Genomic DNA, 27,417 nt, shown 5'->3' with positions numbered 1-27,417 from the left:
CCCGGTGGCCGCTCCCAGTCACCAGTCTGGCTGCCGCATTCTGGATTAATTGCAATTTCCGGGTCACCTTCAAAGGTGTTTCTGGAAACCACAGGAAGTGAGAGTGCTTTAGTGATCGGATCCTGCTTGCAGGTTTCCCACAGGCATCTGGTTGGCCACCATGGGAACAGGATGCTGAGCTAGATGGGCCATTGGCCGGATCCAGCAGGCTCTTCTAACATTCTTATGTTCTATCCTTGCTCACTTTGTTGTTTCCACATATATGGTTGGCTTCATTTAAGATGAAACAAGAAGCACCTGCCCGTGCCAACCCTTTGGTGGGGGGTGTTTCATTATTGTCACAAGGAAATGATAAACAGATCTTGGATCACATTTTGGTTCAGGGGCCTAAAGGGGGAGGACAGGAGGCTGTTTGCATTACTCAGTGAGCCTTATAGGCTTTGATCACGGAAACATACAATGTTTGCTTTCCAAGCTCTTATGCGTCCACCTTAGCCGACTCTTGACACGCTCCATTAGAAAACAAAGCATGTATTTGTTAATCCCTTATGAAATCATCAGGCGCCGGTGTGACCATCCCAACGCTTCTTTTTTTCTCATAATAGATCTGAGCATTCAAGTATTGCCAGGTTAGAGGAGGGTCAAGGCTGGCCGACTGAAAGCTTAGCTGTTTTTTATGGAGAATTTGTTGTTACTGCTCACCCAAATGTCCCCTCTGATTGTGTCTCCAACATAATGTCTGGGGGAAGACCCATACATAAACTGGCTGAATGATACTCACCTTGTCGTTCATCAACTGGTGATTCAGGGGTGTCCATGTGCTCATCTTGGTTTGCATCTTCGGGCCATCCAGGTTTCTGGGAGGTGCAAATGCCATTGCTTTCCTGAAGGCAGATGCCAATTAATTAGTTTCAAGGATCAAAATAATTATTTGAGGCATTTCTGCAAATGCTAGAGCTGTGTACAAAGGCAAAAGTACTATTGTCCTAGACCTGGCCCTTCTGCCAATCCCACTGACGTTAGAAACAGGTAACTACTCTACTCCGAACTTAAAAATAGAAAGCATAATGCTGGTGGTCAACAAAAGAGGTTTAAAGACTGTCTCAAGGCAAATCTTTAAAAATGTAGTATAAACACTGACAACTGGGAAATACTGGCCTGCGAGCGCTCCAGTTGGAGAACAAACTTTCCCAAAGGTGTCATAGGCTTTGAAGACACTCGAACTCAAGACGCAAGGGAGAAACGTGTTAAGAGGAAGGCACACTTGGCAAATCCACACCGTGATCAACTCCCACCTGGAAACCTATGTCTCCACTGTGGAAGGAAGTGTGGATCCAGAATTGGCCTCCACAGTCAAACTGTGTTTATGGAAGACAATCTTACTCGGCTACAAGTGATCGCCAGAGAAGAAGAAGAAGAAGAAGAAGAAGAAGAAGAAGAAGAAGAAGAAGAAGAAGAAGAAGAAGAAGAAGAAACATAAACATTCTTTTTACAGTTGTGCTTTTTCTGAACACAGAGCAGCCTTGGCCAACCCAATGCTCTTCCAGGTGTTTTGGGCTGTAATTCCCATCAGCACCAGCAGAGCATAGCCATGCTCCAATCAGCAGCATCATGCTAGCTGGGACTGATGGGAGATGTAGTCCAAAGCATCTGGAGGGCACTAGGTTGAGGAAGGCCAGGCTATGACTATTCAAAATTGTGAGGCATAGTATGACACAGCTGGACTTGCTGGTCTCAAAGGATGTGATTATTCAGCTCAGGCAACAAATGTGGTTCATGCCATAGACTGTGACTAAATCACAGTGTGGTGTCAGAATGCCCACACTAGGGTGGCACCCTGCATGATTTGTTATGGGATCTTTTGGCTTCACCCACCACCCAATGAGTAAGCTATTGCTAAATAAGAGGGTGCAGGGTGACAGCGTTGCCTCAATGTTTTTTCAGAGGAATTGCTTGCCTATGGCAAAAGACTTCGATTTAAAGTATGTCCCAATTCCTAACAAATCCTGTGAAAGGAAAGACAGAAGAACAGGCCAGCTGTTAACTCAAAAGCCATAATTTGATAATGTTTAAGAAAGATTAATGCACTGTAATGCGCATATCATATTAGCTAAGGGCATTAGACTGATTTCCTGGATTGTGTTAATCCCGGTTTAACCCTGCAAAAATGCTAAACCAAAGTCCGTCAACAAAAGCAGGCCTGTTTTGTGAATGCCTTGTGTCAACATTACTAGGAATATAAATTCAATTAGGTATTGTTTGGTAAAGCTTTTTTATCTCACTCACTCATTCACACCCGCACACTTCTCTAGGGAGGGGGAAGTGCTGCATCTCAGATTACAGAAATGTTAACTCAACGGAAATTAATCAAAACACATGTCTAGAGCATCTGTGCACCAGGACTTAAAACTAAGGTCACCTATAAAGTTACTCTTGGCAGTTGCCCTGCAACCTATGGAAGCCTCTTCCACTAGACATTTATGAGTATACCGTATTCTGTAAGAATGTAAGGAGAAAGTGCTGGATCAGGCCAACAGCTCACCCACAGCATCGCCTTCTCACAGTAGCCAATGAGATGCTTGTGGGAAACCTGCAAGCGGGATTTGAGCACAAGAACGACTCTTCCTTCCTGTGGTTTCCAGGAACTGGTATTCAGAAACATTGCACAGGCGTCCTGGTTAGTAGCCTGGTTAGTAGCCCTTTCCGCCATGAATTTGTCTGCAATATTCTTTTTTTAACCCACAAACTTGGCCAGGTGGCCACATTCCTTCTGTTGGGGTGTTGGTGGGGAAACGCTGAAATTTAAATTACTTCTAAATGTTAACTGGCTGGAAATTAATCAAGGGACCTGTCTGGATTGCAGCGCCTATACAGGCACCAAGTTTGGGCACTATAGAGCTTTTCCAACTCCAGGCAGTTGCTCCGCAGCTTATGGAAGCCTCTTCCACTAGTCATCCATGAGTATTTTCAGTGGGTCTGCAATTTTCGTTTTAAAATCCATTTAAGGAGACAGTGCTTCATTCTAGGAAAGTCACAGGTGTGTCATATACATATACTGTACATATACATACAAACACACACACACACACACACACACACACACATATATATATACACACGCAGGGATAGAACATAAGAACATAGGTAGGCCATGGAAGGAGAAAGGCAGCATTTGAATGCAATAAATAAATAGAAAATTCAAAGTTTCCTTTCCAATAGCTGTCTGAGTGAAATGGCAAAAATGACAAGGGCCTCTGCAGGACTCGAAAAGCCTGAGCCCTATTGGGCCCGTGAATTAAAAAGCTCCTCGCAGTCAACGAACCACCTCCCCGTCTGCCCCTCCTTGACCGGGCTCAAGGGCCGCAGCGACACGCGCACACGCATTCACACGTGCCTTCCCCCCCTCCCGACCCGCGTGCGCCGCGCAGGCCCCTCACCTGAACTCTCGCCGCTTCTCTCCGCCCACCCTCCCCAGCCGGCGCGCTCGACACGTGTCTGCCTCCTGCTTGCTGCTTCTTCCCACCTGAGGCGACGCGAGTTGACAAGGCCGCCGCCTCCTCCTGCGAGTCGGTCCCGTTTGCCATGGAAACCGTTGCTTGGCAGCGGCGGCGGCCAATTGGAAGCCGCCCTCCCGCTCTCGGCGTTCACCTTCTACCTAGCAACCGGGCGGGGGCGGCGTCGGAGGCTGGGGCGCGATTGGCTGCCTTTTCCGAGAGCGGTCTCTCGGCGCCCCGCCCTCCCTGCTAGGGGGCGGGGCAGAAGGCAGCGGCGGCCTCGGAGGAGGAGGAGGCGGCGGCTCCTTCATTCGGGCCCCTTCAGCCGCCGCGCCGAGGAAGGGCCGGCCAGCGCCGCCTGAGGGACGCACTCAGGTAACCGGAGGGGGGGGGCAAAGAAGGGCCGGGATTACAGCTAACCCCCCTCTCGCCTTCGCCACCGATAAATAAAGGAGGCTCTAATCACCTCAATGAATCGGGGGGAGGGGCGCCCCCACTTCTTTTCTTGGGGGGGGTAAATTCCTGTCAGGGACCGACCCCCCCACAGAGGACTGGCTTCCTCACACCTGCAGGCGCACGCGCGCACGCGACCCCTTCCCCTCCCACCCACATAAAAATACAATGAAAGGAGGGGGGTTGTTTCAGGCAGGATTTCCTTATAGGAGCGCCCCCCCTCCTTTTTTCTTGTTTCTTCTCAAAGGCTCCCGCGATGAGGTTTGTTTTTTGATGGGGGGATTCCCAGGGGCCTTCGGCCTCCCCTCAATAAAATATTTGAGGGGTCTGCCCATCCCCCAAAGTTGAGGGGCATTGCGATTCAAATTTTTGTGTGTGCGTAATGTCATGTGATCAATTATGTGGGGCTGTGCTTACCTGCCCCCAGACCGCACAATATTTTATTCAAGTTGGCAACCCTGCCTCCCTCCTGGTATTGTGTCCAGGTCAAAGTGGGGTGGTTGGGTGGGTGGGCGGACTTTGAGGGTTGGAAAGGGTTAAAACAGAGAAACTGGGTGGGTGTTTTTCAGGCCATGTCTTTTTAGCAGGGGGGAAGGGGGTTGGTGTGTAGGAGGAAGACCCCCCCTCCTCACCCAAAGAAGGATTAGGGAAGGGAGGGTCTCCCTCCTCCTCCTCTGCATTGTGCCCTCTTCCCCCTGCATTGCATAGGTTTGGGCCGGGTAGGTGGCCTCCTGAAACTGCATCTGATAATTATGTTATAATTAAACATTATTTATATCCTGCTTCCCCTCCCCTCCCCTTTTCTTCTTCTGTCGGATCGAGGGCCTGCAAGGCAGCTTTGCCGTAAGTTAATATAGACTAATGAGCATAATAAGGTTGAAACAAAACTAAAAGGTTGTGATGACTGATTAAGACTCAGGCCCTCGTTATTAGTAATTAATGTGCTTTAGCTTGCCCTGCTGCTTTCTCATCAGCCAGAGAGAGAGAAGTGTTTTCATAATTTCCTCCTTATTTTCTGACCAACTCTTCCCCCCCCCCATACATGTGCAGGCACTGAAACAGTAGTTATGAGGGGCTTGCTTTCATAGCCATGGCATTGTTTTTGGCAATTAAAGGACCCTGTTGAGAAGTAGGGGTTTTAAACCACCTTTATGCATGAGGGGGGAAACAGGAGGAAACCAGAATGGATGGATAGATGCTCAGGGGACACGGTTTTCTACCTCCTTTCCCCCAAAAGAAAGGAGATGGGTGATGGCAGCAGAAGAGAGCCTCTACTGCTTTCATTGCATCCTGGGCTTCCCTTTGAGCTGATTACTGCTGCAAACTGAATGCTGGTCTAGGCAGAAACCTAAGCCTTTCCGCCAACCATGCACCCTCCAGATATGTTGGATTACAACACCTATGATGTCTGAGGCTGGCGGAAGTTATAGTCTCTAAAACATTCATCAGTATATTTAGAAAGATGCATAATGTTGCTTAATCAAAGAGCTGTGTACATCATAAAATTGTAATAAAACACAGCTAAAATCTGCAGTACTATTGAACAGCTATTCATGAAATGGTTATCATTAAGGCACAGAAAATATCAGCCAAAAATGTAAAACATATATAGTTAACTAAAGGATATTTACTTGCTGAGGTAAGTGTTCAGAAAGTGTCTAAAACAATAGTTAGGGTGCCTGTCAAGTGTCAGTAGGCAGGGAGTTCCAAAGCACAGGTACTTCCATACTAGAAGTTGAGCTCACAAATGCAGAACCGACATTACATAGCATTTGTGAAAGTTCCAAGGAGTAAAGTGGTCAGATGGGCACCAATGGGGCCCTTAAGTAAAGGAGGGCACTGAGTTGAGAAAGGCCAGGATAGTCTGATCCAACAGGGAAATTTTTATATGTTTAAGACTCCTTAAAAGGTGTCCCAATTTTGCTGATATCAACTCTGCCTCTCCTGCATCCTCACTGCTCCCTATGAGGGTCCCAGAAGCAAAGGGGTTTTGTTAATGTGTTTTCTCCATGCTTCACCACCTCCCCTGCAACAATGGAGGCAAAATGTTTCTCTCTAAGGGAACTGAAGTACAGTACTAAATATCCAGAGTGTTGTGTTGATGGGGGAGGGATGATGGAGAACCTCTCCACTTCAATGCATGGCAGTATAGGGAGTGAATCTCCTTCCAGTATACCGGAAAAATATTTCCCTGGAGAGGTAAGAGTAGCCTACTCCGTTGCAGCAATGACAGTTTTGTGTGGATTTCTTTTTCCCTTGTTGGTGCAGCTGGGGTGAAAAAATGCCTACCATTTGCATTCCTTGCAAAAGATTGTGCTCTCCTTGCTTCCATGTTCCATGCTTTTCTTTCCTCTTAGAAGGGCCTAAAGGATAGAATAAAGTCTGCAGTTGTTGTGTTACCCCCTCCCTGGACACAGTAGGGATCAGAAGGATGGTGGGGGGACAGTATGAACCTTCAGGGTAGGATGGTTTAAAAATTGGAATATGGCTACAGTATAATCATTGGAATAGATTCAGAGGGATTGTTTTATTTTGTACCAAAACCGCCATTGGAATAATTACTGCAGATAGCACTTTGCCATTGAGCTGCTAAAATCCTGCAGCAGTTAAGGATTGGGTTGAGTGAGCACATCTTTCTGGGAGGTAAATAAATTCTCTTCAAAAATTCTTTGACATGATTGTTATTTATTCATCTTTGTTAGTCACCTCTGTTTACACTTGCAATAATTCTTTATGTAACTTTAGGAAAGTGGCAGGCTTGCATTCGATTGGTTGAAAATGCAAGTGTATAGGAACTAGTTAGCTTTTTCTCTTGTTATAATTTAAGTGTCATAAATGACCTAGGTTAGTATATATAGGATGATTAAGATTTTGGTATGGTAAATCTTTATTTGCATAAGATGGTTTGTTCATGGTTGCTATATTGTGTTTAAAAACAGTACAAAAGTCAAGTGAGAAGAAACTGAGTTAGCACCCAAGGAAACTAAAATTGGGGTGTTTTAGCCTGTCAGTACCCATGGATCACCAGCATTTATTAATTGAATTTAAGATATCTGTGTGGTCAGGCTCAATCCAAATATTTCTTGGATTGCCTCCGTATTGCCACTGCCTCCTGTGTTCTTTTCTTCTTGTCAAACTACTTTTAATATGGGTTTTTAAAAATCTTTGACAGTGATGAATTGCTTGTGTTGTCCAAAATAGCCAAACTTTGCCAAAATAACCAAGTCTTGAAAGCCCTTGAAGCATATTCAGAGAAAAGTGACTAGGTTGGTGAGGGGCTTGGAAACCCAAGTCCCACGAGGTATTGGTTGAAAGAGCTGGCTTTGTTTAGCTGGAGAAGAAGAGGTTAAGGGGAGGCGTTATAGCTGTCTTCATTTATCTGAAGGGCAGCCATGCGAAAGAAGAAACAGACTTGTTCCCAGTTGCTTCAGAAGGAACAACTGGAGCCCATGAGTGGAAACGGCAGGGAAGTACAGTAGATTTTGGCTAAACGTTAGGAGAAACTGCCCAATAGTAAGAGCTGGAGGTGATGGGCTTTCCTTTGCTAGAAGGGTTTAAGCAGAGGCTGCATGGCTATCTGTCAGGGATGTTGCAGTTTCATCCTGCATTGCAGATCTGCATTGAACAGAGGGCTGAACTTCAAGGTCCCTTATAGCTACAGTACAGTATATGATTTGTTTCATAAGGAAACGTTTTCACAGTCTGTGACCCTGGTGATATGAGTCCTTTGCCTTCAATAGACTGCAGCTATCAACTAGAGATTTTGCTCTGAAATAGCCATGTAGTAGTTTACCCTAAGTGTAACCAATAAATCATAATTTATTTAGAAAAAAATGGAGGTAGTAGTAAAGCTAAAGCCAAAAACATCAAGCCTCTTGAGACATGATGAGCAGTTGCAGCTTCAGACTATGATCTGTAAAATGTCTGGTGTACTTGCACACATGATCAGTAGAAAACGCTGTCAGTGGGGTTTGCCTTTGGATTTTATTATTTGTTTACTATATTTATACAGTACCTTTCTGCTTGGGAGAGGAGAAGGCAAGTGCTGGTTGATCAGGCTGTGGTGGTCTCTTTTTCATTTTCTCCCAAAGTTATATGAGAGCCCATGAGTCATAACTAACAACTTTCTTTGAATTGTTAGCAATACAGTTTTAACACTTTTATTATTTTGTCTTTAGAGCGCTTAATGAAAGAAGAGAGCCTGTCAACATGGGGTCTGTTTGGGAGTGCGGTTAGACAGCCTGGCAATATGAAGCAAAAGGCCAAGATGAAGTACCTTATTAGTGCTTTGGGAATGAAAGCCTTCTGTGGGACTCAGCTAAGTTGCATCAATGCAAACAAACAACCTTTCTCTGAAGGATCTTAAAATGAAGACCTGAAATGCGGACGAAGCAAGGAGTCTTTTGGTCTCTGAAGAACCTGGCAGTGGTGCACAGGTACCCAGCAAAGTCTACTAAATAATCTGGAGAATCTCATGATTGCTGCAGAAAGATGGCTGCAACCCGGGTGCTCCATTGTCTGTGGCTTTTGGCTGTTCTGATAGGATGCGCAGGTGGCCACAGCCAGTTCTCATGTGAGCCCATCATCTTGAGGATGTGCCAGGATCTTCCTTACAACACCACTTTTATGCCTAACCTTTTGAACCATTATGATCAGCAAACAGCAGCTCTAGCAATGGAGGTAAGAGTTAACTTCCCCCTAAAATTAAATGTATGATAGCATTCACAGTGGTGGAATTGCCTTGGGTACTGGAGAATTGCCAAAAATTATTGAAAAGCTTCCCTACGTCTGCTTGCAGTAATAATGCACAGAACAACAGAGGTGCATTGGTGCTCTTGAGGACGCTTTACACATTATGAACAACCTACATGGCAAAACGGCATAAAACGTGGTATTAGGTGGCTACATGGATATGCAGTTCGAACTGCTGCTCTTTTACACAGAAGGGCTTTCCATTTAAAATAAATGGTATTTGAAGCAGTACCTTAAGATAAAAAAGTGAGTTCTTTGCATGGTATAGATCAGGAATTGTCAACCTCCGGCCCATGGGCCAGATACGGCCCATGGAGGCCGTTTATCCAGCCCACGGGCCGCCCGTGAACCGAGCCGCCTGCTCGGCAAGTCCCCCATGCACTGCGGTAAACTGGTGCAGCACGGCCGGGGACTCGCTGAGCGGTGCAAGAAATCGTGCCTACACAGCCACAGAAGCGATTTCTGGTGCTGCAGACATTTTGGAAATGAGCAGCCAGCACCGAAAATCGCTTCTGCGCAGCCGCGGACATGCACAGAAGCAATTTATGGTGCTGTGCTGCCCATTTCCAGCGCCAGAAATTGCTTCTTCACAGCCGCGGACATGTGCAGAAGCCATTTCCTGTGTTCCGGACATGGGCAGCGAGGCACCAGAAATCGCTTCTGCGCCTGTGTGGCCCATGTCCGGCCCACGGACGATAGTCAGTGGGAATCCTCCAGCCCACGGGCAGAAAACGTTGCCGACGCCTGGTATAGATAAATACAGCCATCATGGATCATCATTGCAGCCCTGAGTCTGGGACTAGTTTTGTGGCATGTTTATATCTGGGGGGCATTCAGAAAAAAATTATGCTGAGGTGGTAGTTCATCCAGGATTTTTGATCCTGAAAATTGGTGGTGGGTTGATTGAGAAGCGATTCCCCATGCTTTTGTGTACAAAGTGTTGTGGCAAAATCTGCTCCCCTCCCTGCTTGGCAGGGTTGCAATAAACGCCAAAAGGAGTGTTTGTTTATGAAGAGTGGAGGATTCTGCTACAGCGGAATCTTTGCCTCTTGTTTTTTGCCAAATGCCTGAGCTCTCCTTAGCTCTAGGGCAGGATTGGCTAATAATGTATGGCTCTCCAGCTACTGTTGTGCTGCAGTTCCCATTACCCCTGGCCATTGGCCATGCTGGCTGGGACTTGTGGGAGTTGGAATCAAATAACACCTGGAGGGTCACAGGTTAGCCAACCGAACTGTGGTACCTCGACTTACGAAGACGATCCGTTCCGTAGCGCTCTTCGTAAGTCGAGGCTTTTGGATGTCGAAGCGCCTATTCTGCGCATGCGCGAAGCGCGATTTTGCGCTTCTGCACATGCACGGCGAAAAGACTTCCGGGGTTGTCAACTTCGTAAGTCGAAACCTTCAGAAGTCGAAGCATTCGTATGTCGAGGTACCACTGTACTTTAGAGCGACTTCAGTAGCAGGGGGTTCCCCTTTCTCCAAGTACACCTAGAGATGAAGAACCAGTGAGGAGAGTGCTCCTACCATGAGTTGGGAAGGATTGCACACGTCATCTATTCCAACCCTCTAGTACAGGCACCCCCAAACTTCGGCCCTCCAGATGTTTTGGACTACAATTCCCATCATCCCTGACCACTGGTCCTGTTAGCTAGGGATCATGGGAGTTGTAGGCCAAAACATCTGGAGGGCCGCAGTTTGGGGATGCCTGCTCTAGTAGGCCTTGGCATTTTTCAAAGTACTGTACATTACTTGTATCTTACAGAGACCTAATTTGTATATACTAACAATACTGTGACGATATCTCTCCACATCTTTGTAATTTCTCTCTGGTTTAATGTCTGTGCTTAAAAGTTACTAAAGTCTCTGTAAAGGTTGGGCAGGCTTTTATTTTCTATTCTTTTGATTCCCACTCCGTGTGGCATCTGTCCTAGTAGTTGGATGAGCTGTTGTGATACCATAATTAGGGAGGTTTCATTTCCAGGATAAAATAGTTAACATCCATTAACTTAGTTTGGGAAGTAAGGTATGTCCTTTTCTGCCCTTGAATTTCTGTCTACATCGGATACATTAGTGTATGGCTTATAGTAACAGTGTCTTCTTACTCTCAAGAGTTACCAAAAGCTGCTGTAGTGAAATCTGGTCATCAGTGGAAGTGGAATGTTGACAATTACAGAGGCCTCCCATCTGCCTTGTTTCTTTGTCCATTTTGTTGTCCTGTCATCATATTAAACTGGTATTTCGTTGTTTAACCTAAGGTTATCAGTTTCTTGTATTCCAATGTTCCCCTATAATATGTTGGCAGCCTCAAATAGTTTCAGGTGATTCCTGCATTGCAAGGGGTTGGACTAGATGACCCTTAGGTCCCTTCCAACTCTACGATTTTATGATTCAGATGTGGGCTTAAGCTTGTACTTTGACTTATATCAATGCCAAATATGGTTTGCTGGAGAATTTGAGGTGGGACCCACCCACCCCCCCGTGCACCTCCAAGTCTGATCCTGATTCGCACAGAGTAACACTGTCTCTTGGAGCTACTGAAAGGAACTTTTTCCTAAGGAGAGGCACAGTTCTGTTTGACCAGTTTCTTTAAATTCTGGTGTATTGGTCAGATTGAGCTGTCCAAATTGTAGAAGCAGAGCAACTAGGAGCTGTCCAACATTGATCAGGGAGCTAAGAAGATACACATTTACTTACAAATTAAAAAAAAACCCTGTACTGTATGTTTCAGCATTCACTCGTCTCTTGAAATATGTGATAAATTTGCTGATGGTCTCACTGAAAATTGCCCTGCTCCACCATGATCCCTCTGTGGAAGAGCTTATCATACAAAAAACCTCATTTAGCTAACGTTGTACCTATGTCATTGAATTAAGTTTATCTTTCTAACTACCTATTCAGCTGTTGACAAAAATATGGAGAGGGGAGCTGTGATAGAGTTCATACAGTGAAAGTTTGTAGTAGGAACCAGGGTTTAACCTAGAAAAAAGAAAATGTGTAGGTTTTTCTGTTTTCAAATATTTACAGTGTTACCCATTTAAAAGTAATAGCTCAGTATTTTCATTTCATGAGCCGCATGAAATGGAAGTCCATCAACCTCCACACTTTATCCAAGACCTGTAACTAGCTCAGTATTAAGTAGCTATGGATTCTGCTTAAGCAGAATGATCCGCAGCATAGAATCAACTGAATATGGGCCTTTTACAGGGCCGTGCCTTTGGGTAGAATAAATGTTATTTCACATAACACACGTGGGGTAGGGGAGTCAGGGCTGGGACAGGGCATTGGGGAAATGATTGTGTACAAAATAAACGGGTCATAGGGATAACCGGGGGGGGGGGGGGTTGGACGGAAGAGAGAAGGGAAATCACAGGGGTAAGTGGGGGGGTAGGGGGAGGAGAGGGGAGAAATCACAGGGATAAGCCTTGGGTGGGGGGAAGAGGGGGCATAATAGGTCATGGATCAGGACAGAGTTGGGGGATTCACAGGGATGAGGGAGGGGGGTATCACAGGGATAAGCCAGGGGGGTGAGGGGAGGAGTGGGGGAATCACAGGGATACTTCATGGATCGGCACAGGGTAGGGGAAATCACACAAATAACCCACAGCAATGCGTGGCAGGGCCAGCTAGTGTACAATAAAACATTTAGACATTTTGCTAAACGTTTTTAAAGACTGCGCTTTGGGGGATTTTACTTCTAGAATGTGTGGGTTTGTTGCCATTTTTGCCTTTTAATTTATGCATACTGACTTTGTTTTTTGGGGTCACCCAGGCAGATGGCTTGGTATTATGGCTACTTCAAATGTCTAGGAGAGGCTTAACAGCAGGGAAATTATGGTGTGTTAGAAAAGATGAACATAAGAGCCTGCTGGATCAGGCCAGTGGCCCATCTAGTCCAGCGTCTTGTTCTCACAGTGAGCAACCAGAGGCCTTTACAAAACCCGCAAAGAGGGCCCAAGCGTAGGAGCACTGTTGCGGTTTCACAGACTATAAATGCACCAGTAAAAAACCTTCCACGGATGAATGGAGGCAATGCAATACTTTCTTTTTGGTTGTGACCAGGCTTCCCCCCTCTCTCTCTCTCTCTCTCTCTCTCTCTCTCCAGCAATGGCAGTTTTGCATTTTGAAATATATAGTTATTGCCACTGTGACAGGTGAGGAGCTGTATTCTATGCCAGGTGAAGCATCCAAGTTTTCATTAGCCCCAGGTAGAACTGGACTCTAGTCTTTGGCTGACAAAAACCACTTACTATTATTGTTCTTCATAATGGCCTTTCAGTTTTTCTGAGCCACTCCTTGATTAGGAAGGTGAGCTGAATGCAGGGGGGTGTGGGCACCCCCCCCATTAAACTTAGATCTACATCCCACCCACACCTTTCAGCCCAACAGTGATCCTTGCTTTGCTTCCAAACAGCTTGCCTCTCCAATAGCTGGTTGATTTACATACAGCGTGTGTGCGCTCTCTCTCTCTATATGATTTGCTGAAATGGCTGAAAAAGCAATGGTCTCCTAGAATAAAATTCATGGGACGGGCGTATCTGCACGCCTGTGCCTTCCCTGGCACCTTTGCCTCTGTTTCCCATATCATGTCTCTGGCCATGATATTAGCAGACCCCTTTCTCTGCTGGCAAAGGATTGTTCCTATGGATTCCAGCCTTTTGTGCCTGGACAAAGGTTGGCATTCTGATTCCCCCGAGCCAAATTGTGCCCTTTGACTCTCTCCCCTTTTCACACTCCTCGCTGAGCTTGGCCTGTTGCTATGCTTCAAAGCCTGTGGGTGTAGGGTTGCCATGGCAATGGGGATGAAACTCCCGAGAGAGGAGGGGCCACAGTGTGAATAGAACACACAGGCCTTGTTAATCTGAATGTGAATGAGGAAGGAAGGCTCCTTTGTACTTCATCTCCATGTTGCCCAAACCTACAATTTATCAGCGGGGAAGCAACTTTCTCATTTGCTAACTTGTTTATATATGCTGTTTCTTGAGACTTCTGGAACAAAAGTGGTCATGTCAGAGGCAGCGAACAGCAAACATCTTGGGTTTTAATAAAAAAATGTTTCTTTGACTTTATAGAGGCTTTTGTTCCTTTTGCAGCCAGAACACTGCTCCCCCCAGATACTACCTCATAGCTTTCCTTTTTAGATCACAGCTCACCCTTCTGTATTTACAAAGAGGTTTTCCCCTGAAGTTCAGAATCCATAGATCCAGTGCAGGAGGGGGCCGTGGGTGAGTGCAGCACCAGATTTAGGGTGGTTCAGGCAGTTCTCCTGCACAGGGTGCTAAGCCAAGGGGGTGCAAAATCCATAATTGAGAAGATCCATTTTGGGGTGCCAAATTTTGGCCTTGTACAAGGCGCCATATTACGAAAGGTTACCAAATCCGTCCATGGTAGGTACAGGGAAAATATCCTCCTTAATCTATACCCCCTAATTCCTTGCTACTTATCAGCTCTGCTTGTCTAGACATGAGCAGTTGTGTGTAGATAAACTTAATGTTGATCACGTATAGTTAAGCCTAAATAAATAGGTTCATCCCATGAGAAAAATACTGTAGGTGGTAGGGGGTTCCTGGATGCTTGACTTGTCTATCCTGAGTCTTTTTCTTCACTCATTGTGGAAGGAAATATGAGGGCTGGCGAAAGGAGGAGGCTACATACAACCTCTGGAGACCATCGTAGTTCTATTGTAGAGTGTAAGACAAAGGAATGCTAGGCTCAGCTCCTGATCAGAACTCTTTTCCCTCCCCCTTTACAAATTCAAATAGTTACTAGGGTAACATAGAGGCAACAGTTCTGTTCTAAAGTGCAGACACCATGTTCATTAGAATAACAAAATGAGACATGAATTCCACCTGTCACTAATAGTAAGGGAGAATGTGAATTAAAAATGTAGGAGGAAAGCTCTTTTGCCTGGCTTAGTCCCCTCAGTATGCTTTTCCTGATTGCTGCTTTGGTAGCTATGCGTCTGCTTTTAATTCTCTCTTTAAGCTGATAGAAGACTATTCTGTCTTTCTTTCTCTACCCTGTGCCCAGCCTTGCATGTTACCCCCCCCACACACACACAAGAGAGAAATCATGGGGGTTATGGACCAAGGCTATTTCAGTTAAGCACGTCTGCCGTAGTTACAAGGGTTAGCACCACATGGTCATTCATTTGTCATCTCTGAGAAGTAAAATTTCCCCATCCATGCTGAATTAGTTTCTGGTTCTTGAAGAGTTAGTAGTGGGAGGCAGCTCAATGCAGGGCCTCCATAATGCAGCTCCCTTTAATACAGTGTCTTTGCCAAGTTGGGGAGGAATTTAAGGTTGTTTTCTTTCAACAGAAGCGTTTTGGCTTGTTCAGTAGAGTGGCCTTCCCCTCTCCTCCTGCACACAGTTTTGGGTTTTTCCCTGATTCCCCAAAGCCAATGGGGGGGGGCGGTGCATGGGGGAGAGTGCAGGAGTCTGGTTGTGCTAATAGGAGGCCTTGTGCTGGTTGCAGCTAATGGAACTATGTAGTCGAGCCTGGATTACAATTTCCATCACCCCAGCCAGGACTGCTCTCTGGTGCTGTGGCTGATGGGAGTTGTAGTCTGTGACATCTGTAGAAAGGCTATTCTAGAGGCTATGTATGAAATTTTCCCTCTTCCAGCTTTGGAGCTAGAATGACATTAAGTGGAAGAGCAGTCTTGCCATCAGAGATTTCGAAGGGGGGTGTTGTCCAAAGGGAGAGAGTGATCAAATGGCTTCCTGGTGCTTGCTTTCATAGGTGGCTGCCAACTAAAAATCTGCATATACTAATATCATGTACTCATTTGCATATGTTCGCTTCCTCTTGGGACACTAGCAATCATAGCAGTCGCTGACAGCATGTGTGTCTCATTACTTTTTATGTCTAGACAGCTTATGGTAATATTGGGGTGCGGGAACTGACTTATTGCATCATATTTGTATCACACCCTTCCTTCAGGGAGTTCAGGGTGGTATACATTGGCTTATCTCATCACATCCTCCCAGCCACTCCGTGAAGAGGTAGGATAGGATTAATGTAGGAGATAGTGACTTGCTCAAGGCCACCCTGTGATTTCCTTGGCCGAGTGAGGATTTTAACCCAAGTCTTTCCCAATCCAAACCAAAGAGGTTAAAATCTACTACAGTACTCTAACTATGTATTACTTAGAATCACCGAATCTTAGAGTTGGAAGGGACCCCAAGGGTCCTCTAGTCTAACCCCCTGCAATACAGGAATCTCAACTAAGGCATCCATGGCAGACAGCCATCTAACCTCTGTTTAAAAACATGCTTTATAGCATCTGTTTCTTTATAGTATTGTATCTGGTTTTTATACAGCAAACTGTAGCATAGCAGTGTTAACTTCAAGCATGTATTGTTGATTTGGTCTCTTTTTACACCCCTGCTCTCATCTCTTGAATTCATAAAGAATGTACCATATTTTTCTGCTCCTATCTAAAAATTGAATACTTGGCAGCTTAATGTCTAGAATAGCCTCAGGGTGAACTCAGATTTACTACCTACATTGCCTACATTGTACCACCAAGGAAGGGTAGCACCTTAGAAAATATTTTAACATAGAACTGATCTATAAATTTCTAGCTGGCTGAACGTGTATGTCTAGCACGATATGGTGAACAGTGTTGTGTATATGTGGTGCTTTTGCCATAGTAATAGGTCAGGGATCACCAAAACAGTGCCCATGGGCACCAGTGTACCTACCAGATCTGCCCTGTGAATGGACGTTTCTTATTAAACTAGGCCAGTATAACGTGTGCCTTGCTAAACAACATGCAGCTCATCAGCCATGTCTGGTGGCCATCAGGGGCTTGATAAATTCTAGGTTTTGCCACATGTAAAGGGCTACTAATGGGTGGGGTGAGGATGTGGTTTCAAGCAATTGCCTTTGGGCTTATTCAGCTCAGTGACCCATGATTTGTGTGGTGACCTCTGAAGGTGCAAGTCCACCAAGCAAAGTGAAAGTGTGTTATGATGGCATTGAGCAAATATTTATGTTGGCATTCCATGCAGTCTGTTGCCAGAATTATCTGTCATATTTGATCTGTTCCTCCCCACCCTGAAAAAGCTGGGCAAAGATTCTGAGATCTTAGATTATGATAACCACCCAGGCTGCTTCACAAGACTGAATCTGCAGTGGTGGCTTGGAGCTATTTAATTTTGTTTTCTCTTCATAGCCATTCCACCCAATGGTGAACCTTGAATGTTCCCGGGACTTTCGACCATTCCTGTGTGCTCTCTATGCTCCTGTTTGCATGGAGTATGGCAGAGTCTCCCTCCCATGTCGCAGAATTTGCCAGCGAGCGTACAGTGAGTGTTCAAAACTCATGGAGATGTTTGGTGTCTCTTGGTCAGAGGATATGGAGTGCAGCAGGTGAGAAATCCTCTGGATTTGTGTGTGTTTTTAAACGGCCACCTACAGATTTTAACACGTTCCAGGAATTATAAAATGACTTTGTTTTCTAGCCTTAGTGCTGTAATAATAATAATAATAATTTATTATTTATACCCCGCCCATCTGGCCGGGTTCCCCCAGCCACTCTGTACCTCCCTTCCCTCCCTTTTCCGGATACTAAACCAAGAAAGTGACCCACAGCAACTCTCCTGCTTTGACTGGGTTCCTACCCAGCAGGCAGAGGCTATTACATCTCAGAGTCTCGTCAAACACTTGAAAATTCCTGTTCCAATCACCCTTTGCATTTTTTCCTCCCCACAAACCAACTTGCCCCTTTCAGACAAAAAGGTGGTGGCATGCTGAATGGCAAAACAACTGTTCAGTCTTCAAACCAGCTGTGCATGTTCCCCACTTTGATTGAGTAATCTCAAATCTTTTTTTGCTTTCGTTCAAAAAGGAGAATATGCCAAGTGAAGGCTTCATGGCACATAAAGAACACAAACAATGCATACACAGGGCAGCCAAGACAGACTAGAAAGGCTTTACTGGCTTAATAAAGGCATTATAGTGAGAATAATCACTCCAGCCACAAGGACAACTTGGCTTTTTGTGTAATTTTTGCATCTCTCCTTTTTCTCTTTCTTCATTTGGCTAAGCTGCAAGAAAAGGCTCATAGTTTGTGTTCAAAAGGTCAAGAAAGCTGGTCATATTCTACAGGAGACCAGACAACCAATGTTCTGTTCTGCTTTGCAGTGAACTTGAGTCATCTTTTGTCATTTGCCCTAAGCATGGCTCCAGTTTCTTAAGAGAGACGTAAAGCCTCTCAGTCCATTCTGCCCACTTCTCTTCAAGTCCAGCATGAAGTTTCACTGTCTATTTCTGTCCTACACTCTTCCTCTTGTTCACATGCAGGCTGGTGCCACCCAGTGGGCAAAGTGCTGGTCTAAGGCCCGGGAAACCTGATGGAGATCATCTAATAGATAGGAGAGATACTTGTAGTAAGGAGACAGAGGATTGAAGGTCATATGTATTGGTAAAAACAGCCAAGTGTGCTAAATAAAAGTTGGTCAAAGTGACTGATTTGATTTATTTTAATTAACAAAATGTATATACTGCTTAATTTTAAATAAGACCTCTAAGCAGTAGAAATCAAAGTTTAAAAACAAGTTTAAAAGCGATGTCTAAAACTCCCAGACTACAGTGTCAGGATGTTACTTTGATTATTAGGTATACAGCCTGTCTCAAAACCTTGAGGCGACAACATCTCCTCCTCTCCATCCAACATTTTGTTACTCCTCCAAGGCTCTTCTGGTTTAGGGCCAAGGAAGCCGCATGATTATTTTGTTGACATTAGTAGAATGTGTGTGTCCAACAGCAGGTTCTCCTTTCTTGCCATTCTAGGTTCCCAGATTGTGACGAGCCTTACCCTCGCCTTGTCGATCTCAATGTAGTTGGGGAAGCGACGGAAGAAGCGCCGGTGGCAGTGCAAAGAGATTACGGCTTCTGGTGCCCCCGAGAGTTGAAAATCGACCCAGATCTGGGCTACACATTCCTGCGGGTACGGGACTGCTCCCCTCCTTGCCCGAATATGTATTTCAGGCGCGAAGAGCTCTCTTTCGCACGATACTTCATTGGTGTGATCTCCATTGTCTGCCTTTCGGCCACCTTGTTTACTTTCTTGACTTTCTTGATTGACGTCACGAGGTTTCGCTACCCAGAAAGGCCCATCATCTTTTATGCCGTCTGTTACATGATGGTGTCACTCATTTTCTTCGTTGGCTTTCTGCTAGAGGACCGGGTTGCCTGCAATGCCTCCAGCCCCACCACGTACAAGGCTTCCACAGTGACTCAGGGCTCCCACAACAAGGCGTGCACGATGCTTTTCATGGTGCTCTATTTCTTTACCATGGCTGGGAGCGTCTGGTGGGTGATCCTTACCATTACTTGGTTCCTGGCAGCTGTGCCAAAGTGGGGCAGCGAAGCCATTGAGAAGAAAGCCCTCCTCTTCCACGCCAGTGCGTGGGGCATCCCAGGAACCCTCACCATCATCCTCCTAGCGATGAACAAAATCGAAGGCGACAACATCAGCGGCGTGTGCTTTGTTGGCCTCTATGACGTGGATGCCTTGAGGTACTTTGTCCTTGCTCCCCTCTGCCTGTATGTGGTGGTTGGGGTTTCTCTGCTACTCGCCGGCATCATCTCTTTAAATCGGGTCCGTATTGAAATTCCTCTAGAGAAGGAGAACCAGGACAAGCTGGTGAAATTCATGATCCGGATCGGCGTCTTCAGCATCCTCTACCTCGTGCCACTCTTGGTTGTGATTGGCTGCTATTTTTATGAGCAAGCTTACCGGGGTGTGTGGGAGACGACGTGGATACAGGAACGGTGCAAAGAGTATCACATACCCTGCCCTTATCAGGTGAGCAAGCATCTTTCTCTCTGCAAGGTATTTGGACATGGTCCTCTCCCATTTATTCCCAGGTTTATAAATCTTGCATTGCTTTCCTGCCGCCTTGTAGGAGCATGCTGCGATGGCATAATCATATAGACAACTGGAAAGTATGAGCTGGGGAAGAAAGCCGGTGGAAAAATGAAATGAAATAGGAACAGGAGTTGGAACCATCAGAACCTTTTTACCGGTGGATTATTTTTGTCCCTGAAGGTAGAAAGGCCAGGCTTATAAAGTGAAGAGGAGGGCAGGAGAAATTGGGTTGGTGGTTGGGTGAGATGAATAAGGCAGGCAAGTGTGCAGTCACTCCTATCTCTGTTGCCAAAAGCACAAGTGAGCAACAAGGCAGTCCCTCCTCTTTCACCCCAAAACAGCCCCCCCCAAGTCCTCATTGCTAATATTACAACCGCCATAAAGCAGGTGAGCTGACAACCCCCTCCTCCCCTGTCCAAAACCACCTGCTTCATAACAGGGCACCAAATCAAAGGGCCAACTGGCCCGGCATTCCTTCTGCTGCCTCCATCACCAGCACAAAACAGTCTTGCAATTTCACCTGTCCCTGGGTCTTTGCTGCTTTCTTCCTCCCGTAACTTGTTCTAGCACAATGAGATTAAAATCTTTCTCATTACTGCGACATATGGCTGCACCAGCAAATATCAAATTTCTTTCAGTAATATTAAGGGTGGGTGTGGTTAACGTGCATAGCTGTGTAGCAATATACAGAATGGCTGCTTCCCAACTGCTCAGAGTTGAGAATTTAATCAGTAAGCTTATCTTGAAAAGAACAGATTAATTATATTTATTGGGCTACTGAAAGCTTAATGAGGAGAACATAAAATTCACAATGCTGCTTGATAGTTAAAGGGGGGGGGTGCATGGAGGAAAAGTGTAAATCTGCCAACTGCTATTTTGATATGAGAATGGAAGATACGCCATTTTCCAGTGACGGGCTTTATACCTTTTGCATCTTACGCTTAAGATGCTTAAAAAGGCTCCAAAGTTTTAACAACCATGTTCAAGCTTCTAGAAACTCTAACCCAACCAGAGGTTCTTGGACCCCTGTGTTGCATGCCTGTTTCATCCTCCTGGCGCCCTGTCAGCCCCATGTGGCTTTGCCAGGCTGGGATCAGACTCGCAAAGCAGTGTGGGGCTGGCAGGGGCAGCATGAGGAGCAAAATGCACCCTCAAAAAAAATGTGACCGGGGCAACAGCCCCCCTCGCCCAACACCCACACTGCACCTCTGCTAAGATCTCATGTAGTGGGAGTGAGCCAGTTGGGTTGGACTTTAGGACCCACCAGCAGAGAAGGCAGGACAAATATCTTAGGAAGGAGGCAGAGCTCCCAGCATTTCTCGGTCTGTCCTGCCTTCACAGCAAACAGCACACATCTTCCTTCAGCTCCTGTGTTTGTCACTGGAGGTCTGTTGCCCTGCCAGCCTTCCCCCTCGCTTCTGTGGCTTCTACCCATGAACCGTGTACACACTTTGGTTGTAGCGCCAAAGGTTGTTGGCAGACTCCTTTCCGTCTCTGGAGTTTCCCCAGCAGGACCTGGTGCCCTCCATTTCTGATTCTCAGCTTAGTCGAGATGGGAGCAGATCAGTTATCTGTCTTTCAAATCACCACAACCCTGTTTTATTTTTGGAGTTCTGTTCCAAGGAAAGTGCTTTTCTGCTCCCCAGGTAGCCGCAGGCCTAGCTCTGAGCAGTGACTGGAAGTAATTTGTTATATAAGGGAGCAAGAGTGTGCTAGCTCTTAATTGCAGCTGGCTGTTCTCCAGAGTCAAACCTAATCTATGTGAGCAAACGGCGGGAAAGGAAAGATGTGCACAGCTCTCAGGCTGGTCCAAAGTGTGATGACGTTGGGCCTGTCCACCACCAGACCAGGAGTGAGATGCCACCTCCTCTGAAGCAGTGAGCAGCTGGTTGAGGATCCTGCAGCTATTTGAAGCTTGAGGATCTTGCAGCTCTTTGAAATCTCATTTGAGAGAGAAATTCTCAAGTGTTCAGATAATCGGAGGATCTCCCAGTTTGGATTCTTTACTTCACCTTGTGATGAGAGGGAGAGAGAACAGGCAGTGCTGACTATGTGAGCCAAAGACCTGCACCTGGTCTCTCCTTGAGGGTAGTCCCAGGGGTGAAATGTTGAAAGAGGTTTGGGCTGCTCTTAGCTTTCCCTCAGGAGTGAAATTGCCCAGAACAGAAGCTACTTGCCATCTGGTCTAGTCAGATTCCCCATCTGAATTATAGCTTTGAAACTAGCAGAAGCAGCTGCTATTTGGAATTGGGAAGATCTTGAATTCTCAACACCCTGTCCTAGTTGTTCTTTGCCCTGTGCACAGTATCAATTAAGGGAGTACAGGGCACAGACTCAGACTGCAGCTCCATGGCATTTCCCCCCCAGCTTTGTATCGCTTCCTGTCAAGTGGGATCAACTGCCACTTCATTGTCCAGCCACCGCTTGGCATCTCTCATAATACGTTTTTCTGCCTCAGAGCCATAACAGAAGCTGATAGTATTTGACAGGCACTATAAATGCCTCCAGATTCAGCTGCTCTGAAAGTGTCCTGGGTGGCATTTGCAGGGGCTTCAGCTCCACTCTATTTCAAGAATAGGATTGATACTTGTTGAGAAACAGCCAGTACTGCAGAAGGAGAAGAGCAGTGCTTCGTAAGTTAGCTTTCAGTGAGTGTATGCAGGCAGTCCTTTCTGAATCTGCAATGGAACAACTGCTTTCTCGCCCCTATTGTGCTATCAGCCCCAATTAGCTATGGTAGCTTTATAGCTCTACAAATTAATGGAGCAGATGTGTGAGTCCCATTGCAGGAGCAGAAAAGGCCTTTTCCCTTATGCGTCGCAGTGCCAAGCTAGAGATGACGCTAAGCATGCTTTGTTGTTGTTTAGTCGTTTAGTCGTGTCCGACTCTTCGTGACCCCATTGACCAAAGCACGCCAGGCACTCCTGTCTTCCACTGCCTCCCGCAGTTTGGTCAAACTCATGTTAGTAGCTTCAAGAACACTGTCCAACCATCTCGTCCTCTGCCGCCAGGTAGTGTGGTTACTGACCTTGAGCCAGATATCCTGGAGAGTGAAGTCAAATGGGCCTTAGAAAGCACTGCTAATAACAAGGCCAGTGGAAGTGATGATATTCCAGCTGAACTATTTAAAATTTTAAAAGATGATGCTGTTAAGGTGCTGCACTCAATATGCCAGCATGTTTGGAAAACTCAGCAGTGGCCAGAGGACTGGAGAAAATCAGTATACATCCCAATCCCAAAGATGAGCAGTGCCAAAGAATGCTCCAACTACCGCACAATTGCGCTCATTTCACACGCTAGCAAGGTTATGCTTAAAATGCAGCTACTGCCAAAAGCAGCACCCCAACATTTTGCTCTCCCACAATCCTCCTAGTAAATTTTACAGACCTTGTTGTGTTTGACATTTCCCTGCCCCTTGCCAGCCGTTAGCCCATGGAATATTGCAAAATCGGGATGCTTACAAATTACACCAGATACTATGGAGAAGGACCAGGGTGGTTTCAATTGCCAGCTTCACAGTTAGCATGCACTCTGCCCTGGCTCATAGCTGTACCATGCGTAATTGAGCCTGATTCTCCACAACTCATTACACTTGTGTTTATAAAATTTCATATATGCAAGTAAGAGACAGTTGCTGTCTTGGGGCTGTTAATCTGAGACAGTGACTCTCCACATTTAGTGAGGACTTTCAAAGCATTTCCACTGAACACAGTGGTACCTTGGTTTACAACCATAATCCGTTCCGGAGGTCCGTTTGTAAACCAAAACAGGTTGTAACCCAAGGTGCGCTTTCGCCAATGGGGCCTCCAAAAACATTTGTTCATAATCCAAAAAAATGGGTTGTAATCCAAAAAAAGGTTGCAAACCAGGACACACACTTCCGGGTTTGGCGTGTTTGTAATCCAAAACGTATGCAAACCAAGGTACCACTGTAGTTGGTCGGCAAAGGCGATATCTTGTGGTGCTCACATTTCAGAGTGCTTTCCCCCCACGGTCTTGTGAATTCAGTCCAGTGCAAGTGAAAGCATTGCCATTATGATCCATACGTACTTCAGCTAAACAGAGCAGGAGTTAATTCCATGTGAATACTTCACATGCTTCTCCAGGAAAATCTATTGAAATCAATTGCTTGGGTGTGATTTGTGGCTATTTTGCTTGCCAACGTTGTCTCTCTGTTTTAATGGTTATGCATTGACAGGTTCTCTGTCTTTGGAAATACTTAAGGTACATGAGGAATTGAAATTGGAATTTTGATTGAAATGATTTTCTGTGTGACTGAAATACTTCAGATAAATTGCCTTGATCTATCTGGATTCTGCGGGCTCATTCTATAGATGGGAAATGGAGGGACTCGACTGATCTCTCTGCTAATGAGTTAGAGAGATGGAGTTGTGGATCTGCAGCAGTGTCTCATGTTTGCCCTTGTCTGCTCTTTCCAGGTCACGCAGATGAGTCGTCCAGACTTGATCCTCTTTCTGATGAAGTATCTGATGGCTCTGGTGGTTGGGATTCCATCTGTCTTCTGGGTTGGAAGTAAAAAGACCTGCTTTGAGTGGGCCAGCTTCTTCCACGGGCGCAAGAAAAAAGAGTGAGTTGTGATACATAAAAGATGGCATGGAACAGGTGGGAACGGCTATAACTCAGGAACATTCAGATTTTACTCAAAGCAGTTCTTAAGCAAGAGGCAGGTTTTCTTCCCTCATTTTCCCCTGCTTGCCTTTTTTTTCAAGCTTTCTTTGACAGGGGCAAAAACAACAGCTCCAAACTGTTATTTTATTATTTTATTTTACATTCTCAAAGGGGAATGCGGAAAGAGTAGATTAAGCAATCCCTACGCCAGCTCCCACAAACTCTTAAACTCCTTTCCCCAATTGTACATGGCAATGGGGGGAGCAAAGTTCCCATCCACTCTTAATATCTCTCACTACCCCATGCAGTATTCTGCATGCCAGAAAGAGGGAGAGAAGGGCCTGCTGGGTAGCAGGGAAGAGACTTTGCTGCCACCATTGCTCCTGTCTTGCTGCTGAGGGAGAATGAGGCCACCAAATTGCTGACAGGTTCAATCTTCATCTGAGATCCTTTCACATTTCTCGGTCCCTCTTTAACAAAGGCCAGCCATCAGGCCAACCAAGACTGTTTCTGTGCCAAACTGGGCTGAACCTGGGTTGAAATGGACCCAGATAGTCTGCTTAATTCAGCTGTGCTTGTTGTTGAGCCGCCCACCACCTTCTCAAGCATTTTGCCCCCAAAGGGGATATTGGCAACTGAGCGATGGTTGTTAGTAGTTGCTGGGTCCAAAAAAAAGGCTTGTTAAGGAGAGGCCACTGCCTCACACAATGAAGAGTTCATCTTAGTCAGGGGTGCAGAATAGGATCTGGCCAGCAGGCTTCTTTACCTCTGAGGGAGGCATCTTACAAGGCCACCTTCTATAGAGTCAGATCAGCTACACTGACTGGCAGTGGCTCCCCAGAGTTTCGCAGGTGGGTCATTCATTCCCAGCTTTAGCTTGAAATGTCAAGGGTTGAACCTGGAACCTTCTGTGCTCTGATACTAAGCTGTGGCCCAGCCAGACTGTCTTAACCTATGCAGCATAGATGCTGAAGGTAAGACATGCTGAGAGGAGTCACCGGTGGGAAGAGGGCTTTTGCACCGAGGCCCTTCTTCTACAGGCAACTGCGAGAACAGGATGCTGGATTAGGTGGTCTCCCTTCAGCCTGGTCCAGCAGCGGGGCTCTGCAGCTACTAATAAAACCGATGCTAGCCCCTCCTCCAAAAATTATTGCCGGCTACAACAGTGGTGAACACCATTTCCAGGTCTGAATGATACAGATACAGTAAGAACAGACACCTCCCATTCACACTGGGTATTCAGTAGATTTTTTTGCCACCTATCCTCTGCATGGTTTTTAAAAAATAATTTTTTATTTATTCTTAATAAATGATACAAAAAATGAAAATGAAATAAACTAACATATACTGATACAAAAAGAAAAAATACACATACCCCCTATACTACAAACACAAACCCTACATACCCCCGTGACTTCCCCCCACCATGTGGCTTCCCTCTAGCACTACTCAACTTCCTTTGGTTCAAATTTGAATATTGTCATTGCATTCTTTGGATAATGCGTCTCTTATAATCCTTCCAAATTATTGTTTTCATTTATACTTTACATACTTAATCCATGCCTATCAACATAATCTTTTTAGAGCAGTGCTTTTCCATATATTCCTCGAAACATTGGGTAAACACTGCTCTAAAAAGAATATGTTGATATCCTCTGCATGTTGTTGCCACCTGTCTTTCTGGAGTCAAACTGACTGGGCTTTACTGTTGTAAACAGGGTTGTCAACGAGAGCCGGCAAGTGCTTCAGGAGCCTGATTTTGCTCAGTCGCTCCTGAGAGACCCCAACACACCCATAATCCGCAAGTCTAGAGGCACCTCCACCCAAGGGACGTCGACCCATGCTTCCTCTACCCAGCTGGCTATGATGGACGACCAGCGAAGCAAAGCAGGCAGCGTCCATAGCAAAGTCAGTAGCTACCACGGCAGCTTGCATAGGTCACGGGATGGCAGGTGAGAAGACTGAAATGGCTGTGTAAACGCAACACACTTAGGCAGAGAACACGCTGCCATTTAAACAGGGGGTTGCCAGTTGCCGGATGAATTTGTGGGAGCTGATAGCCTTTCCCCCATCCCTTAGTGGTCTGTTTCAAGTTCTGTCAATAGAGGCGTGAGCTCCTTTTTCTCTCCCACACTGTCCACATAGAAAACAGCATTAAACGGAGTTAGACCCTGGCCGTTCTTGCCTACCCGGGCTGGCAGCAGTTCTCCAGGGTTTCAGAGTGGGTTCTCTCCTGGCCATAGAATCACAGAGTCGGAAGGGATCCACCCCCACCAGGGTCATATGGTCCAGCCCCCTGCAGTGCAGGAATCACAGCTAAAGACTCCCTGACAGATGAGTATCCAACCTCTGTTTAAAAACCTGCAACAAAGAAAAGCTTGCCTTTGTCTAAATTCTCAGACTTAGGGAGGCCTGGGACTGAGACCGAGCTCTGCTGAATCTGATCTGTGTTATGCATTGTGTGGGTTGGGAGGGGAGGTCCTGCACCTATCTGAATGGGAAGCCCATTCTTGTCTGCGTTACTGAAACCGATGAGTCTTTATGAATTAGGTATACCCCCTGCAGTTTCCGCGGGATTGAAGATCGGCTACCTCACGGTAGCATGTCCCGACTGACGGACCACTCCAGGCACAGCAGTTCCCACCGGCTCAACGACCAGTCGCGTCACAGCAGCACCAGGGACCTCAGTGGCAATCCAGTGACCCACATCACGCACGGCACCAGCATGAACCGGGTGATCGAAGAAGACGGTACTAGCGCTTGATCCACGCTTCTCTTTGTTCCGTGAGCAGCGCTCATTCAATTTCAGTTCAACAGCACTCAGTGTTAGCCCTTTCTCTTAAGTGCTAAGCTTGCCCAGTGGAACCTAACCAGCTGCTGCCTTTCCCCCCTAGCCAGCAATTTCTCAGAAACATTTTCTCTCAGCAAAGGTATGCTGCTTGATCGAGTCTACAAGCTAAACAGTTTCTGGTACTTGACTCCTCGATACAAACTTTATTTATTATGCTTGACAACTGGAATTTCTTAGCGCTGTTTTTAAATTGTCCATATGCTTCTCTAAGAGAGATTTACTATGAAGATCCTGCGAAAGAAAGAAAAAAAACCCAGGCAGAAGACTGGCTTTTTGTTTGAAAAAAATTCCACCCCTGCAGTCTTTTTCTTGCTGTCTCTGATTAGATAATAAACTGGTTAGTTGTTCTCATGCAGCAC

General features: G+C 45.9%; 2 protein-coding genes across 6 annotated transcripts in view; one reads left to right on the top strand and one right to left on the bottom strand.

Moving 5' to 3' along the window:
- FBXO16 (F-box protein 16) overlaps positions 1 to 3,566 on the bottom strand; it is a 30,657-nt gene extending 27,091 nt beyond the window's left edge. For 2 of the 3 annotated variants that reach the window (XM_035110831.3, XM_060273191.2), the window contains exons 1-2: positions 3,438 to 3,564; positions 782 to 884 (exon numbers count right to left, since the gene is read on the bottom strand). In XM_035110831.3, coding sequence (XP_034966722.3) covers positions 782 to 877 — 96 coding nt within the window. In that variant the 5' untranslated portion in view covers positions 878 to 884; positions 3,438 to 3,564. Of the gene's footprint in view, positions 1 to 781; positions 885 to 3,437 lie in introns of all 3 variants that reach the window. The other variant, XM_088666967.1, reaches the window with a different exon arrangement.
- A 176-nt stretch (positions 3,567 to 3,742) lies between these two features.
- Positions 3,743 to 27,417, top strand: FZD3 (frizzled class receptor 3). 3 transcript variants are annotated; one of them, XM_035110829.3, is made up of 7 exons: positions 3,743 to 3,869; positions 8,126 to 8,627; positions 16,879 to 17,075; positions 18,498 to 19,515; positions 24,018 to 24,166; positions 25,926 to 26,159; positions 26,773 to 27,417. In XM_035110829.3, the coding sequence occupies exons 2-7, from the start codon at positions 8,439 to 8,441 to the stop codon at positions 26,969 to 26,971; spliced, it is 1,986 nt and encodes a 661-aa protein (XP_034966720.3). In that variant the 5' UTR covers positions 3,743 to 3,869; positions 8,126 to 8,438; the 3' UTR covers positions 26,972 to 27,417. The 3 variants fall into 3 exon arrangements, with proteins under 3 accessions (XP_034966720.3, XP_034966718.3, XP_088523078.1); XM_035110827.3 differs by having other exon boundaries at positions 3,752 to 3,869; positions 26,758 to 27,417; XM_088666952.1 differs by lacking the exon at positions 3,743 to 3,869 and adding an exon at positions 4,684 to 4,790 and having other exon boundaries at positions 26,758 to 27,338.

This window comes from Zootoca vivipara, chromosome 3 (assembly GCF_965207765.1).
Source record: "Zootoca vivipara chromosome 3, rZooViv2.hap1.1, whole genome shotgun sequence".
Taxonomy (NCBI): Eukaryota; Metazoa; Chordata; class Lepidosauria; order Squamata; family Lacertidae; genus Zootoca; species Zootoca vivipara.
The sequence above is the reverse complement of the archived record's forward strand: the minus strand, read 5'-3'. Positions and strand labels throughout refer to the sequence as shown.

Bases quoted from the DNA above. Each gene is read 5' to 3' on its own strand.
- FZD3 (XM_035110827.3), top strand. From the start codon at position 8,439: ATGGCTGCAACCCGGGTGCTCCATTGTCTGTGGCTTTTGGCTGTTCTG. The intron at 8,628-16,878 runs GTAAGAGTTAAC...TTCTCTTCATAG, and splicing joins CAGCAGCTCTAGCAATGGAG to CCATTCCACCCAATGGTGAA. The intron at 17,076-18,497 runs GTGAGAAATCCT...TTGCCATTCTAG, and splicing joins GAGGATATGGAGTGCAGCAG to GTTCCCAGATTGTGACGAGC.